This window comes from Antechinus flavipes, chromosome 1 (genome assembly GCF_016432865.1).
Source record: "Antechinus flavipes isolate AdamAnt ecotype Samford, QLD, Australia chromosome 1, AdamAnt_v2, whole genome shotgun sequence".
Classification (NCBI taxonomy): domain Eukaryota; kingdom Metazoa; phylum Chordata; class Mammalia; order Dasyuromorphia; family Dasyuridae; genus Antechinus; species Antechinus flavipes.
Genome location: NC_067398.1, coordinates 51,704,791 through 51,719,680, shown reverse-complemented (window position 1 = coordinate 51,719,680; position 14,890 = coordinate 51,704,791). Strand labels below are relative to the sequence as shown.

The 14,890-nt window shown below is 38.1% G+C and overlaps 1 protein-coding gene across 5 annotated transcripts in view; it reads right to left on the bottom strand.

The window, feature by feature from the left end:
• PPARG (peroxisome proliferator activated receptor gamma) overlaps positions 1–14,890 on the bottom strand; it is a 164,654-nt gene that overhangs the window by 53,135 nt on the left and 96,629 nt on the right. For all 5 annotated transcript variants that reach the window (XM_051982534.1, XM_051982493.1, XM_051982514.1 and 2 more), the window contains 3 exons: positions 14,596–14,823; positions 13,590–13,759; positions 8,376–8,514 (listed from right to left, as the gene is read on the bottom strand). In XM_051982534.1, the coding sequence (XP_051838494.1) occupies positions 8,376–8,514; positions 13,590–13,759; positions 14,596–14,823 (537 nt within the window). The remainder of the gene's footprint in view (positions 1–8,375; positions 8,515–13,589; positions 13,760–14,595; positions 14,824–14,890) is intronic.

Below are 14,890 nucleotides of genomic sequence, written 5' to 3'. Positions count from 1 at the left end.
TTTTTCTTCCTCCATGAGACACTCCATGTTCAGTCTGAGCATTTTTTCTAGCTATCCCTCTCATAATTCAAATTGTCTCCTTCTTCATCTCTATCTTCTGGCTTTTCTCAGGTCCCAGCTAAAATCCCACCTTTAACAAGAAATCCACCCAATCTCCCTTGATTCTAGTGCCTTCCTTCTGTTGAATATCTCAAACGTCTTCTAAATATCTTGTTTCCACATAATTTGTTTGCATATTGTTCCCCCTTAGATGATGAGCCTTTTTTCTTTGTATCTTAATGGCTTAGCAGTGATTGACTGATAAGACATCTCTGAGCCTCATATTCTACATCTGTAAAATGGGGCTAACAATTCCAATTGTTAACCTGCTGCTCAAGGTTGGTATAAAGGTCAAATGAGTGAATGAAAATCAATTTCTGCCCTTCTTATCAGGTATAAATGTAATATAACATGACTTCATTTTTTGTTTTGCATGATCAGAAAGGGGTCCTGAAAGCAGTTCTTCACAAGATAGTTGTGTCCTGAGTAATGGTAGCCTTGCTGGGGATTAAATGCATAGGTTTTCAAAGATATAGCTCCAAAAGCACTGCTTACCTTCTCTGTCTATTAAACCAAACACTCAAACTAATCTTATTACTTTGTGGCCACACCTGTTAAGTCAGTAACCTTGGGAGAGAGACTCTTTGGGAAATTACTAATGCAGCACACAAAAGCTAAGAGATCTCAGACAAAGGAGTTCTGTTTGTTGTGCTTGCTTTTATCCTTTTTTTAAAAACAATTTTATAACCATTTAAAACGTATTTTGAGTTCTTAATTCGCTCCCTTCCTTCAACTCCTCCCTCATTCATTGAGAAGGCAAATAATATGATATCAATTATACATGTGAAGTCATGCAAAACATTTCTATATTAGCCATGTTACCAAAAAAACAAAAAACAAAAAAACACGACCAAACCAAACAATAAAAAAGCAAGAAACATAAAGAAAGTGAAAAAATGTATGTCTCAATCTGCACTTAGAGTTCATCAGATCTTTCTTTGGAGGTGGATTGTTTGTTGTGTTTAGAAAAGCAAGTTCAGAGAAGAGACAGCAAAGCAGTGAGCACAAGTTTAAGCTACTGGGAACCAATCTGAACAAGTCTAGGCAACTGAGCTACTCTGTGACTTACTTAGCTCTGTGAATTTGTCCTCAGAAAGCAGGCACAATGAAATTGTTTAATATTCTGTAACTGTAAACAAAACCAGTGATTTAATCATGTAACCCACCAGTATGGAGGGGTCTTACATATTTCAAAAATGAAGAGCTAAAATCACCCAAAATTAAAGTTTCCATCTGGTAAAGAACAAACTCTGACAAATAGGAGGGAACATGCAAAGACAGCTTGGCAGTTAAATGGAACAATGGATAGAACAAACAGAGTTGGAGTCAGGAAAACCTGATTTCAAATCCAGCCTGAGAACCTTACCAGCCGTGTTACCCTGGGCAAGTTATTTAACCTATTTGCCTCAGTTTTCATATTTGTAAAGTGGAAGCAATCATAGCACTTTGCTGGTGAAGATCAAATTGAGATAATTGTAAAGTGCATTACAGCACACTTCCTAGTATTTATCAGGTGCTTAATAAAAACCTACTCCATTCTATTCCATATGGTTTCTGACTTAGAAAGACTGCTGCTACTTTCATCAGGAACTCTTTGCAGAAATATTCTGAGATTATTTTTTCTTCAAGAATCTTGGACACAGAGCTGCTACTGCTACTTCCTCTTCAAAGAAGGGGGATGAATCTTTATAATTCTTTAACTGGGGTCCATAAACCTATTTTTAAATATTTTGATACACACACATACACACACTTGCATGTGTCATGTAACTGGCTTCCTTTGCAATCTTCTGTGTTCCATTTTATGCCTCCAAATAATATTCTGAGAAGGTTCATTCAGATTGTCAATGGGATCCATAACACAAAAAAATTAAGGACCCCTGTTCTAAAAGTTTTCCTTATCGGTTTTTGGATGGGATAGTTCTTTGGTTTCTAGAAGTACATGAGTCAACAATGAAAATACCAAACTGTACATTGTGTCCATCAGTCACTAAATACTTATTAAACACTTCCTATTTCTCATTCATACTCAATACATATTCAACATTTTGTCGTATCTGCATCTTTACCATGTGCTAAGTGCTGGAGATACAAAACAAACAACTAACCAAAAAACCCCAGAAAACCAAAAATCAAAACACAGGTCTTGCCCTTGAAGAGTTTCTAGTCTAATGAGGAAGACAAAATGCAAATATCCATGTACAAAGAATTCTAATCAAGGGGAACCATGTGAGTGAGCATACACAAGAAGAAAGCATGGTATAAAGGGAGAAGGCTAATTAGTCTTATCTGGTTGGGATATGGGATACATATGGGGGAGAAGAGAGAAATAAGCATGATGTTGGATGGTGGAGGATCTTAAATAGTAGGAAGAGGAAACTGTAGTTTCAACTTTAGCCAATCTGAAGTCACAAAAGATTTGTCGATCAAGGAAATAATTTCTACATGCTTTCAGACTAACAGATGATAATCAGGTGAATCAATGGATATCTAACTGTCAAAGAGCATCCTACTGGCATCAAAAAGGAGCTTCTAATAGTCTAGAAATCTTTCTGTTGGCAGCTTATCCCACTATCAGGATGCTATGACAAATCAAGACCTAGGGACTCCTAGAGATACTTTCTTGTGTACAACTCATTTCAGTTGTTTCTTTTTCTGGGCAACAAACATTCCTATAAAAACCTCTGAGAATTCGTTTTCTCAGATATGTTTGCAATCTTTTAAGTGCCGAATTGCATAAGTCTTTTATGTTATGACATTTAATTCCTGTTTTTCCTCTTTGCTCTGCCAAAAAAGAATGAGGGGAGACTCTTCATTATGACTCTGCCTCTTTCTTCAGAGATTCTGAAGTGAGTATTTTTACATGAAGTCATGAAATGACTGGACTTTCAAGTTTATTATAACTTTGACTTTTCTGGGCAAGAGGAAATTATAGAACAAATTCTACAAAGTTTGGATTTTAGGTACTATTTGCCCCTAAGCAATAGGAGACAGATTTCCCATGAATATGTAGATGACATGCTTATTTTGTTTTGCACTATAACCAAACAACATTAAAAGGGGACTTGGCCAGCTTTCCTTAGTTGTCTGAGTGATAATGACCTTGAAGTCAATGATTTCCCCACAAAGATGATATAAGTTTATTACAACTTGGTTGCATCACCTGAAATACAACCCCCGACTTGGAAACCAGGGCCTTCTGCTTTATGAGGCCTACAAGTGAAAAGGAAATTGATGGAATTAAATCAGCAAATTATTTTGCAATCAGAGCCAACAGTGGTGTATCCCTGCGTAGCAGCTGCAGTTCTTCTTAAAGACAAGTTTGGCCAGCCTCTTCTCCTGTCCCTACATCCCTGATTGCACTGGCCAAGAGCACTGGCTCCTGAAAGCCTGTGCTGATTTGATGCTGGGTATCCAGATGAAAAGGGGTGAGGGAAAGAGTAATACCCGTAAATTCGAAAGTCCAGAATATTATGGTAAAAAATCTGATTCCCACTCCTCCCTTTTAGAAGATATTTTAGTGTGAGGGGGATGAAGTTCAGGATAGTGACTAGAAATGTCATCTCTTGATCAGATTAAATTTGTTATTTATTTGTTTGTTTGTTTGCTCATTTATTTATTTAAATTAAAGCTTTTCATTTTCAAAATATATGCATAGATAATTTTCAACATTCACCCTGACTAAATCTTGTATTCTAAATTTTTTACCTTCCCTAGATGGCAAGTAATCCAATATATGTTAAACATGTGCAATTCTTTTATATATATTTCCACAAATATCATGTTGCATAAGAAAAATCAGATCAAAAAGGAAAAAAATGAGAAAGAAAACAGACAATAACAAAAAGAGTGAGAATGCTATGTTCTGAATCACACTCAGTTCTTATAGTCCTCTCTCTGGCTGAGATGGCTCTCTCGCTTCACAAGACCATTGAAACTGGCCCTGTATCCGATTAAATTTAAAAGGGAAAAAGTATTAGGGGAAAAAGTCTTGGCAAATGGGCGTAATGATTGATCTGCATTGCCTCCACAGCTTGGCATTTAACATTTGATAGCAAAGTGCATTAGTAGAAAGAGTATTTGGAATCAGGAAAATCTGAGTTCAGATCTTGCCATAGACCCTTCTAGTTGTATGCCCCTAGGCAAATTTTTGGTCTCTTAATTCTCTGTCTCCTAGAAATGGAGATCATAATGGCACCTACCTTACAGGTTGTTGCGAGTATTAACTGAGATAATGTGTGTAAAGTGCTTTGCAAATCCTCAGTGTGGTATAAAAGCGGGCTATTATTACTGTTTGTTCCAAAACAGTTTTAGAAAAAACAAACTAATTTTGATTACATTTGATACAAGGCAAAAGACATATTAAGTTTAATTGGGGAGATCAGCTGGTACACTTGAAAGTGAATGTTTCAAGTAGATATATCTGAATGAGGTCTACAATTCATATCTGACATTAGATGCATTAGGTATCTTTTAAAGCTGCTCTTTATTATGTCTTGTCTAACGTGAACCTACAATGATTTTGAAATGACATAAAAGATTGAAATACTTAGGAAACTTAGAAATACTTGCATCTCTTAAATTTCTGTGCCTTTTGAATTCAGGCTGCTCTTGTGATAAGAATATTATAGCCGATTTTTTAAAATTAAATTTTTATTTTTTGTTAATCAACAAAACTCTGTCTTTTCTCTTTTTTTCTCTCCCTCCAGTCAAGAAAGAAAAGAAAACAAAATTCCTATTATAAACATGTACAGTCAAGCAAAACAAATTGTTCCATTGGCTATACCAAAAAAAGTCTCAATCTGTACTATTACTTTTCTATACCTGATTCTTTAATCTTTTTCTATGCATAGAATATTGATAAAGATCTGAGGCACTAACCTCTAATCTAATCCACTTCAATAAGCAATGTTCAGCATCTTACTCTTCATTAACCAGTAGAATGTGAGCTTCTTGAGAATGCAGAATTTTCTTTTTATTTTGCCTAAATATCTCCAATGTCTATACAGTGTTTTGTATACAATAGGCACTTAATAATGCTTATTGAACTGAACTATGTTCAGCTTTTCAACTAACAACTATGCTAGGTGCTGGAGAGAGAAAATACATGATCAGATAAGCATACTAACACATTTTATCTTCTTTTAGGATTGCCATGAAGATAAAATGGAAAAACAAATATAAAAACATTTTGAAAAGAAATGTATTAATGATATGTAATTTGACAACATTATGAATATCCATATGGATAAAAAAGTATTTTAAAAATTTAAAGGATTATATAAATTCCAACTATTATTATTATTTGAAATTTAAGCATGTTATGAGAAAAATAAGAGTTTAGGAAGAAATAATTGCTCAAGTTTCCCTAATAGGTGGAGAAGAAAATGTGCAATTATCTTCAATTCTGACTTAGGTCAAAACTTATAGTTCTTAATGAGACTGGATGTAGAAGAAAGCATAGTATTTTCACCTTTTTTTGCAGTTTTTTTTTTCTTTCTTGTGGTTTTTTTTCCCTTTTGATCTGAGTTTTCTTGTGCAGTGTGACAAATATGGAAATATGTTTGGAAGAATTGCACATGTTTAATCTCTATGGGATTGCGTGCTGATTTGAGGAGGGGAAAGGGGGGAAGAAAGGGAGAAAAATTTGGAACAAAAGATTTCATAAGGGTGAATGTTGAAAACTATTTTTGCATGTATTTGGAAAAATAAAATACTATTAAAACAAAACAAAAAAATTTATAATTCCAGTGTAGACGCATCACTTCAGCATATTAAAGAGGGAAAGAATACCCCTTATTACTTGCAGAGCTTTTGTTATGAATATCTCTCAAAGACATTTGTAACATAATTAAATTTTCTGTTCCAATGGGCTTAAGAAGTGACAATATAAAACAACTAAATTTACAAAGATGGTCGACACATATTCAATCCCATGAAGGAAGAATTTACAACATACAGAAGTTTGACGATAATTGCCCAAATGAAAAGTGTCACGCTAATTGTATGTACATTGACACATCGGTGTATATGTGTATGGGTGTATATGTGTGTGTGCACATGTATGTGTTTGTTAAAATCTGGCACACCGTGGATGACGTTGCTCAATGTGCTAAACAATGGTTCCAAGCCCCTTCATGACGCAATGAAAAGAAGAGCAAGTTTGGAGTCAGAACCTTGTTTTAAATTCCACTTCTATCACTCACTATCTGTGTGACCTTGAACAAATCATTTGCCTTTCTACACTTCAGTTTCCTCATCATTAAGATAAGAGGTTGGAATAGATGACCTCTGAAATCTCTTTCTGCTCTGAATCTATGAATAGAAATTTATCTTACATCATCTCCACTGGGCCCTCACTGTAGCAAGGCAATCCTTGTTTACCTTCCTGATTACTTTGCTCTATCATTCACCACAGTAGCTATTCCAGAACTTTTCATACTTCCTCAAGTCTTCCCTAGCATCCTTTCTCCTCTTCCTTTTAGGTTACTATCTCTTTTCATAATTCCCTGAAAAATTTAGGTCATTTAATAAGAACTTTTTCTTCCCTCAGAATTTTTTTCCTTCATCCTTGTCTCGCATGAAGAGGTGGCTACTCTTATCAAGGCCCACAGCCCTTAAAAGCATTTTTAATCCCATCTTATCTCATTCTCTCCAGCATATTGCCTTCTCTATCATCTCCAATCTTATCCCAATCTTTCCCTATCTACTGATTCCTCTGTTGCCTATAATCAAGCCTGCCCAGGGTCTTCCCTTTCTTTAAAAACCCTTACTTGCTTCTATCATCCCTGGAGCTATCATATCTCTCTTTCCCCTTCTTAGCTAAATTCCCTGAAAAAACAAAATACATTTGCTTCCTCTTAGTTGATTCTAAACTCTCTGCAATTGAACAGAAATTGTTCTCTGCAAACTCACCAGGGATCTTGTCATTGCCTACTCTAATGGCCTTTCCTCAATCCTCATTCTTCTTGATCTCTTTGTATTCTTTGACATGGTTGATCTCCTTCTCCTTTGGCATATTCTCTTTTATGTGGGTTTTTCTGACACTGCTCTCTCCTGGTTCTATATTTGCCTATTTATTCCTTTCATTCTCCCTTATTGGATCTTGATCCAGATCATGCTCGCTAACTATGGGCGTCCCCCAAGGTTACGTCCTTAGCCCTCTATTTTATTTGTCTTGATGGTCTCCAAAAGTGTTCAGTTATCATCTCCAGCCTGACAATTCCTAGATCTATAAATCCAGAGCTAACCTCATTCTGAGCTCCAGTTTTACATCTGTCTTTTGGAAATGCCCCATTGAACAGAGCCCATTATTTCCTACCCCTTTTCTTCAGCCTTCCCTCTTACTCATGAGGACACCACCATTCTTCCAGTCAACCAGGCTGGTCAAGGTCATCCCTGACTTCCCTCTTGCACTCATTCCATTATGCAACCTATTGCCAAGTCTTATCAGTTCTGCCTTCACAATGACCTCTCACATTCAGTGTTCCAAAAAACTTAAGGCGTCTTTAAGCTTAAATAACTAAAATAGCTTTATAACCCTTTCTCTTGAATCACATACCCTCTGCCCGTAAGCAGGTTCCCATCACCTCACGTCTCTACAATCTGTAGATGCTTTCTGGTTAGCCTCCGTTGCTCAGGTCTCTCCACTTAGCTGCCAAAGAGATTTCCCTAAAGTGCAGGTATGACCATGTCAGAGATACTCCCTCCCACACCCAAAGTTTCCATTTGGCAAATTTAATTGGCTCTAGAATTAGGCATTTGAAGCTCTTCAAAACTGAGTCCCTTTCTACCTTTTCAGTCTTATTATATTTTATTACCCCCATGTGCTCCACGAACCAGCAGCAGGTGGTATTCCTCACACATGTCATTCTATCTCCAATCACCCTGTCATTTCCCTGACTGGCAGTACTCCACGACCTAAATGCTATCTTCCCTTACTTTGATGGTTTCCTCCAAGACTCAGCTCAAATCCCACCACCTGCAGGAGGACTTTCTCAGTCCCAGTTTTCACCCTCAACCCCCACAATTCCCATCTCCACTTCTCTGTATGTACTATCTATGTAAATAATTTCTCACAGTTAGCCTTCCCCACCTCAGAAGGTGAGCATCTTGAGGGCAGGCACTAGGTTTTTGCCTTTCTTTGGATTCTCAGGGCTTAGCACAGTGCCTGGAATATAGCAATCACTTCATAAATGCTTACTGAATAATTTATTTTCACTCAATAGTTCCTGCGTAATAATTGTCTTGTGTTATTTTTAAAAAATTACACTTACCATTATGGGACATCCCCACAGCAAGGCACTTCTGAAACCTGCAGTACTGACATTTATTTCTACTCTTCTTGTGGATCCGACAGTTCAGATCACACCGGTCATAGATAAGTTTCAAACGGATTGTCCTCCGGAAGAAACCCTGCAAAGGGAGATAGAGAAGTCCATCTTACGAGGTGTCTAAGGCTCTCGAAAGGATGCAGAGTACATAATCTGGTGGGACACAGGCTGGTTGAGTCCTTGATCCTTGGCCACCACGGATTTTCTGTGTGAACTTGCAAGTGCTCATTTAGGTTAAAGAGGGCAAAGGGAAAAAAGAAACAGACAAAAGACCAAGAAATCAGGGGAGCACCAGGTCTGAATTGTGGAACAAGTCACTAAATATAGTTCTGCCTTAGTTTGCCAAACAATCAAATGGGGCAGCAAGTTGGCACAATGGCGCTGGTCTATAATTATGAAGACCCGAGTTTGAGTCTGCCCTTACATATATCTGATTCTGAGCCAGACATTTAACCCCTTAACCATAAAAATTGGATCATGAAAGCACCTGCATCCCAGCATTGTCTTGAGGATCAAAAGAGACAATGATTATAAATATTAGTATAATAGCCAGCCATACAGTAGGTGCTTAATAAATACTTGTTCTCTTTCCTCTCCTTATGAAATTGGGATAATACATATACTGTTTATTTCATGAGGGTAGTAGGTGGTTCAGTGAATGGAGCAGTCAGGGAGGACTGAGTTCAAATCTAGTCCCAGCTGTGTGACCCTGGGCAAGTCACATTGCCTCAGTTTCCTCATCTGTAAAATGAGCTGGAAAAGGAAATGACAAATCACTCCAGCCAAAAAAAACCCACATGGGATCATGAAGAGTTGGATATGAGTGAAAATCCTGAAGCCTACTTCACAAAGCTGTTGTAAACCTGAATGCATTAAATAAATGTGACCCTACTATCTATTTGCTTAAAAAAAATTGTAAAACGGAGGACTGGATCCAAGGATCTCCAAGATCCTTACCATATTCATCACAGGCCTAGCTGCATCTTGGGCACCCATTTGGTTTTTAGCCTGATCAAGAAGGGTTCTGGATTCAATGTAATGAGAATAAACCACCATGTAATCAGTTTAACCTCTCTGCAAATCATTTCAGCCACAGGCCCCATCCTTCCTAACTGTACTAAGCGGTTTGGCAAAGTGCGAGTGGTTCCATCCGAAGCTGTGATCGGGGCCAATAAAAATCCACATGTGGATAATTTTGAGGAATTCTCCCCATTGCATAATTTCCTGCAGAAATTCATTTCATTTATTTATGCAGGAGGGCCCTGTGTTACTGTAGCCCACAGGCATAAGAATATAATAGGGAACAACATGCAAGAATGACAGAATTCCCCAAGAAACTCAGCCCTGTCATGGAGGCAAAAGGAAAGCCAAGATTCAGAGTGAAAAACACTTGGACACTTTCAGCAGCTCTGGGGGCAGGTGAGGCTGGACCAAGTGCTCTCTAAAGTCCTTTCCTGTTTTAAAATTCTATTAGTCTAGTTCTCCTTGTATTTGGTCTGGGTCTGTGAGTTCATCCATTAATGGAAGGCCCGGGATGGAGAAACCATGCTCGCTGATGCAGAAGGGAATGGCAACATACAGAAGAGACGTATCTATTTCTCCTGAAACATGGAGCCTAAAAGATTCCTTGGGGGTGCTGAGAAGCAAAATGTCTTGCCCATAGACAAACATGGCCTTCGAACTATAACTGATCAAGCAAAAATCAATAAGTATTTGTTAAGTATTACTATGTGCCAGCCACTGTGCTTGTTTCTGGGGATGCAAAGACACATGAGGACTTTGTATTACCTTGGGAGACATCATGTAAATATAATTAGTGGTGTGTGTGTGTGTGTGTGTGTGTGTGTGTGTGTGTGTGTGTACACAATAAAATGAAAAGTTATTTTGGGGAGGAAATGGTAGCAACTTGGGTGAGGGAGTGGTGTTGGCTCAGGAAAAGCATAATTAGGAAAAAGCCAGAAATTTCACATGATACTGGGAAATGTGAATGATCCTGGAGAAAAAAAAATAAAAGAGTGATCTGGTAGCTTTTAACTAGCCAAGTTTATTTTCATCTGATGACTTGTAAGCATTATTTTTCCAAGTTGGGGTGATGTGGTTGACAGATGAAGCTGGTTGTTTCCAAAGTATTGGGACAGTAAAGGTTGAAAATCTCTCTGTGTCTCTGAATTTCTCTCTCCCTTTCTCTAATCTTTGTCTTCCTCTCCCTCTTCTCTATCTGTTCTGCCCTCTCTCTCCTTCCTTCCTTCCTTTTTTCCCTTCTTCTCCCCTGTAAGAACTCCTTCTTCATGAACTTATAATATCCAATACTGATTCTGAACAGGAAGCCCTTCAGAATGAAAGGTCTGATCCCCTGAACTCCGCTTCGATTAGGAAGGACTTTGTGCCTTGTGGAAAGATTTAAAAAACATCCACTTTATTTCCTCTTCCTAATTCATGAAATAAAACAAGCAATTTCCATAGTATAGTATAATAAAAGCAGAAGCAAGAGAATATATATACAGTAAGAACAATATTGTTTTAAGAATATTCTCTTTAGAGACTTTTTCTGCTTCTTAGAGGCATGGGGAGAATCCATTCTAGGCATGGTGAAGTCTATATATAAAAGGGAGGAAGAAGGTGAGAAACTCCCGCCTAAGACCTGGAAAGGTAATTAATTTAATTTAACTGATTCACACACTGTGTACCCAGGGAAGATGGTGTCTGAAAGGAAAGGTCCTCACCAGATTGTGGAAGTCCTTGAGTGCCAGACTAAAGAATGCATATTTAATTTGATTAGTAATGGGGAGCATACGAGTGCATAGGGAAGATTATTCAGAAAGCCGAGTGATGGGTGAATGGTGAATAGGATTAAATAGGAGCTTATACTGGGGTGGTTGCAGTGGGAATCACATAGGGAGGAACGTGCAGGATTTTGCAGCAGGTCAGATTTGGGGGAAGGGATGAGAGGGAAGGAGAAGCCAAAGATAATTGAGCAAATGAGCTTGGGAGGGTAAGAGGATGGTAGTGCTATCGGCAACCAAGGGCCATGGAGAAGGAGTTATTAGTGAGGGAGAGCGCCGCTCCTTTCTGGGGGATGAAGCTTTCTAGAATTCAGCATCTCATTTCTTTAGAATGGATCTGTTCTCGTGACCCAGAAAAAGCCCTGACAGGGAATCAGGAGAGCCAGGCTGCCCTCTGCCCTGCCCTTAATTTATATAAACTTGGGCAAGTAACAGAATGACAGCATCCCATTAACTGTGGTCAAGAGGAAGACAGAGCCCGAGCCTTGGATGGGACGGGATTACTGACCATCGGTACTGCAGATAAAGGATGCAGCAGAGTCAGGTGGACACCAACCAGCTCTGGGACCCTGAGCAAATCACAAGACCTGTTTGCCTCCGTTTCCCTATTTGTAACATGCAACTACCTTACAGGGCTGTTGTGAGGATCAATGAGATCAAAATTATAAAGTGCTTATCACAGTGCCTGGCCCATAGGAAATACCTTATAAATGTTATGATGATGATTAATCTTTCACCAAAAAATCACTCTAGGATTACTGTCACATGGGAAAAGGATTAGCTTTTTTTCTGCTTGGCCCCAAAGGGTAGAACTATAGCAATAGGTAAAAACTGCAGAGAGGCTGATCTGGGTTTGAGAAAAGGGGAAAAAAAATCTTAACAACTTTAGTGATCCTAAAGTTGGAAGGTAGGGCAGCTAGGTGGTGCAGTGGGTAGTGTGCTGAGTCTGAACCAGGCTACCTCATCTTCCTGAGTTAAAATCTGGCTTCAGATACTTAATAGTATGACCCTGGGCAAGTCCCTTAACTCTGTTTGCCTCAGTTTCCTTATCTGTAAAATGTTAGTTTAAACCGCAATTTACATTACTCTACAAAGTTTATTTCAAAGAGTCATTCTGAACTGTAGGAAAAAAAAAAAAAAAAGCTGGAAAAGCGTTGAGAAACCATGCAGCCCAATGCTTGCATCTTACAGATAAAGTGAGTCCACACAAAATAATATGGCTGCCCGAGCTCATAAAGCACTTAACAGTTGAGTTGACCCCAGAACCTGGGTCTGCTAGTACCCAGCAATGGCAGCCTGATTGTCTACAGTTTTCAGTTCCTTTGTTTTGTCTTGCACAGAATGTACTTTTGATCCTTTTATTTTATTTTACTTATTTTTAGGGGACAGGAGAAACAGCACTTATCCCACAGAGAGCTTATTCATGTTCAGTTTGTTCCAAGCACTGACAGGGAGCATACGTGCAAGTCATTCTATTTCTCTGAATTACTCTATTCCAAGAATATTTCCATGAGTGATTATTGCAAAAGAATGCACATGCTGAAATGTGGCTGGATTGATACGCTTGTCAATAAGGAGACAGAATATTACTTGCCTAAGCAGCTAGATAGAAATTTCTAAAATGGAAGGGAGATGGTTAGACTGGATATTATACATGGAAAGAAAAAAAATACAGTTTTTGTTCTGTGTATTTTTCCCCAGTGGAAAAATCTATGGTGTTTTTTTTTTTTTTTTCTTTGTAAAATGCTCAGAATCTAAAGACCATGAAAAACATTTGCAATTGGGGAGACAAATGATAAAGCAGAACTTTTCACCCCAATGGCGTGGAAAGAATGGCCTGGGTTCAAATTCTGTCAATATCTTCTCTCTGCATGACTTGAGTGAAATAATATAACCATTTCAGGGCTCAGTTTCCTCACCTGAAAAGTGAGAGCATTGGACTAAATGACCTCTGGGGTACCTTTCAGCTTAGAATCTATAATTCTGTGATTCTTCCCTACATCCCATTCTGGAGCCAGGAATTTAAAAATAAAACAACAACCATTGATATCAGGTTTTAGTGCAAAACCAAGAGACCAATGTATTTACTTTGCACTTTAGAGATTAAGAAATTTTCCAATTTTTAATAAAACAATTTCTTTTCCCTTTTCTCTACATTGCTGCCTTACTTTTCTAGATACTTAAAAAATGCCTTTCACTATACTTTGCAGCCATTACTGGGAGTCTGTTTCAAGATTTATCAAGGGAACCAGGATAAAGGTTCCAAGTGGTCATGTCAATGCATCCCCTCAACTGTCTCCCTCAGTATGAATAGAACAGAGAAATGATCAACAAATTCCTTGAAGACAAAAACAAGAGAGATCACCATTTTTACCTTGCAGCCTTCACAAGCATGTACACCATAGTGGAACCCAGAAGCTTTATCCCCACAGACTCGGCATTCGATGGCCATAAGGGAGTTTGAGGACTCTTCATGAGGCTTATTGTAGAGCTGGGTTTTTTCTGAATAATAAGGAGGGGATGGGGGTTCCACTTTGATAGCACCTGCATATGGAAGAACATTGAAAAGATTGTGTTTTTAATTGGAAGCAAATTCTAGAGGGAGCACAAAACACTTCAGAGAATTTCATAGCCTCCTAACAAAGTCAGGATTAGTAAAGTGAAAATGGGAAACTTTGCACAGAATAAATAATATCAAATTAAAAAATTAAAAAATATATTTAATAAATGCTAGAATCTAGACTTGTTTACTTGTTAATATCTTAAATGGCCAAAAGAACTCAAGAGGCTAGATCTCTTTAGGATGGAAGACCACTGGTATTTTGCTACTTTTGCTACTGTTTTGCTACTGACCCAAAGGATTGAAAAAGTATATGAAGGGAGTTGGAAAAATTAAAATAGATCTTTGTGCATAGTACATATCTGGCACATAGTAGCTGCTTAACAAATATTGATTGACTGATCATAAGACATGCTGAAAAAGCATGGACTTCCAATAAGGATCAATGATTTCAAAAGTAAGGAATGAAGTTCTGACACCTTTATCCTCTGTCTACTGTGGGAAGGAGATATAAATAGTAGATAAAACCACATCTAATTTAGAGGTTTATCGAAGTTAACAAATGCCTTTTTGCAAATGATCATCCTATTTAAAAATCTAATCTTAACCCTTACCCACAGGGGAAAGTTGTTATTCGTGCCTTCCAAGAATTATCTTATTCAAAATTCTTTCCTTTCCTAACCCTGAGTTGAGATGACTAGTGGGACACTGGGAATTCTGATGCTTGTTGTATTGTGTCTACCTATGGAATTAAAGTTCTAGTTAGAATGCAATATAATTACACTCTGAGCAATGTGAAAAGTGAAAATAAAATTCGTACTTGGGCATTCTTGGAGTTTCAGGTCATACTTGTAATCGGGAACCATGGGGTCAGCCCTTGTGAATGGAATGTCTTCATAATGTGGGGTGGAAATGCTGGAGAAGTCAACAGTGGTGAAGGGTTTGATGTCAAAAGAGTGGGAGTGGTCATCCATGACAGACAGATCCACGGAGCTGATCCCAAAGTTGGTGGGCCAAAATGGCATCTCTGTGTCAACCATGGCAAAGCCTGTAACCAAAAATGAGAACAACGATAAGAGTGTGAAGTTTAGAACTAAGCCCCGGAGCACAGCAAT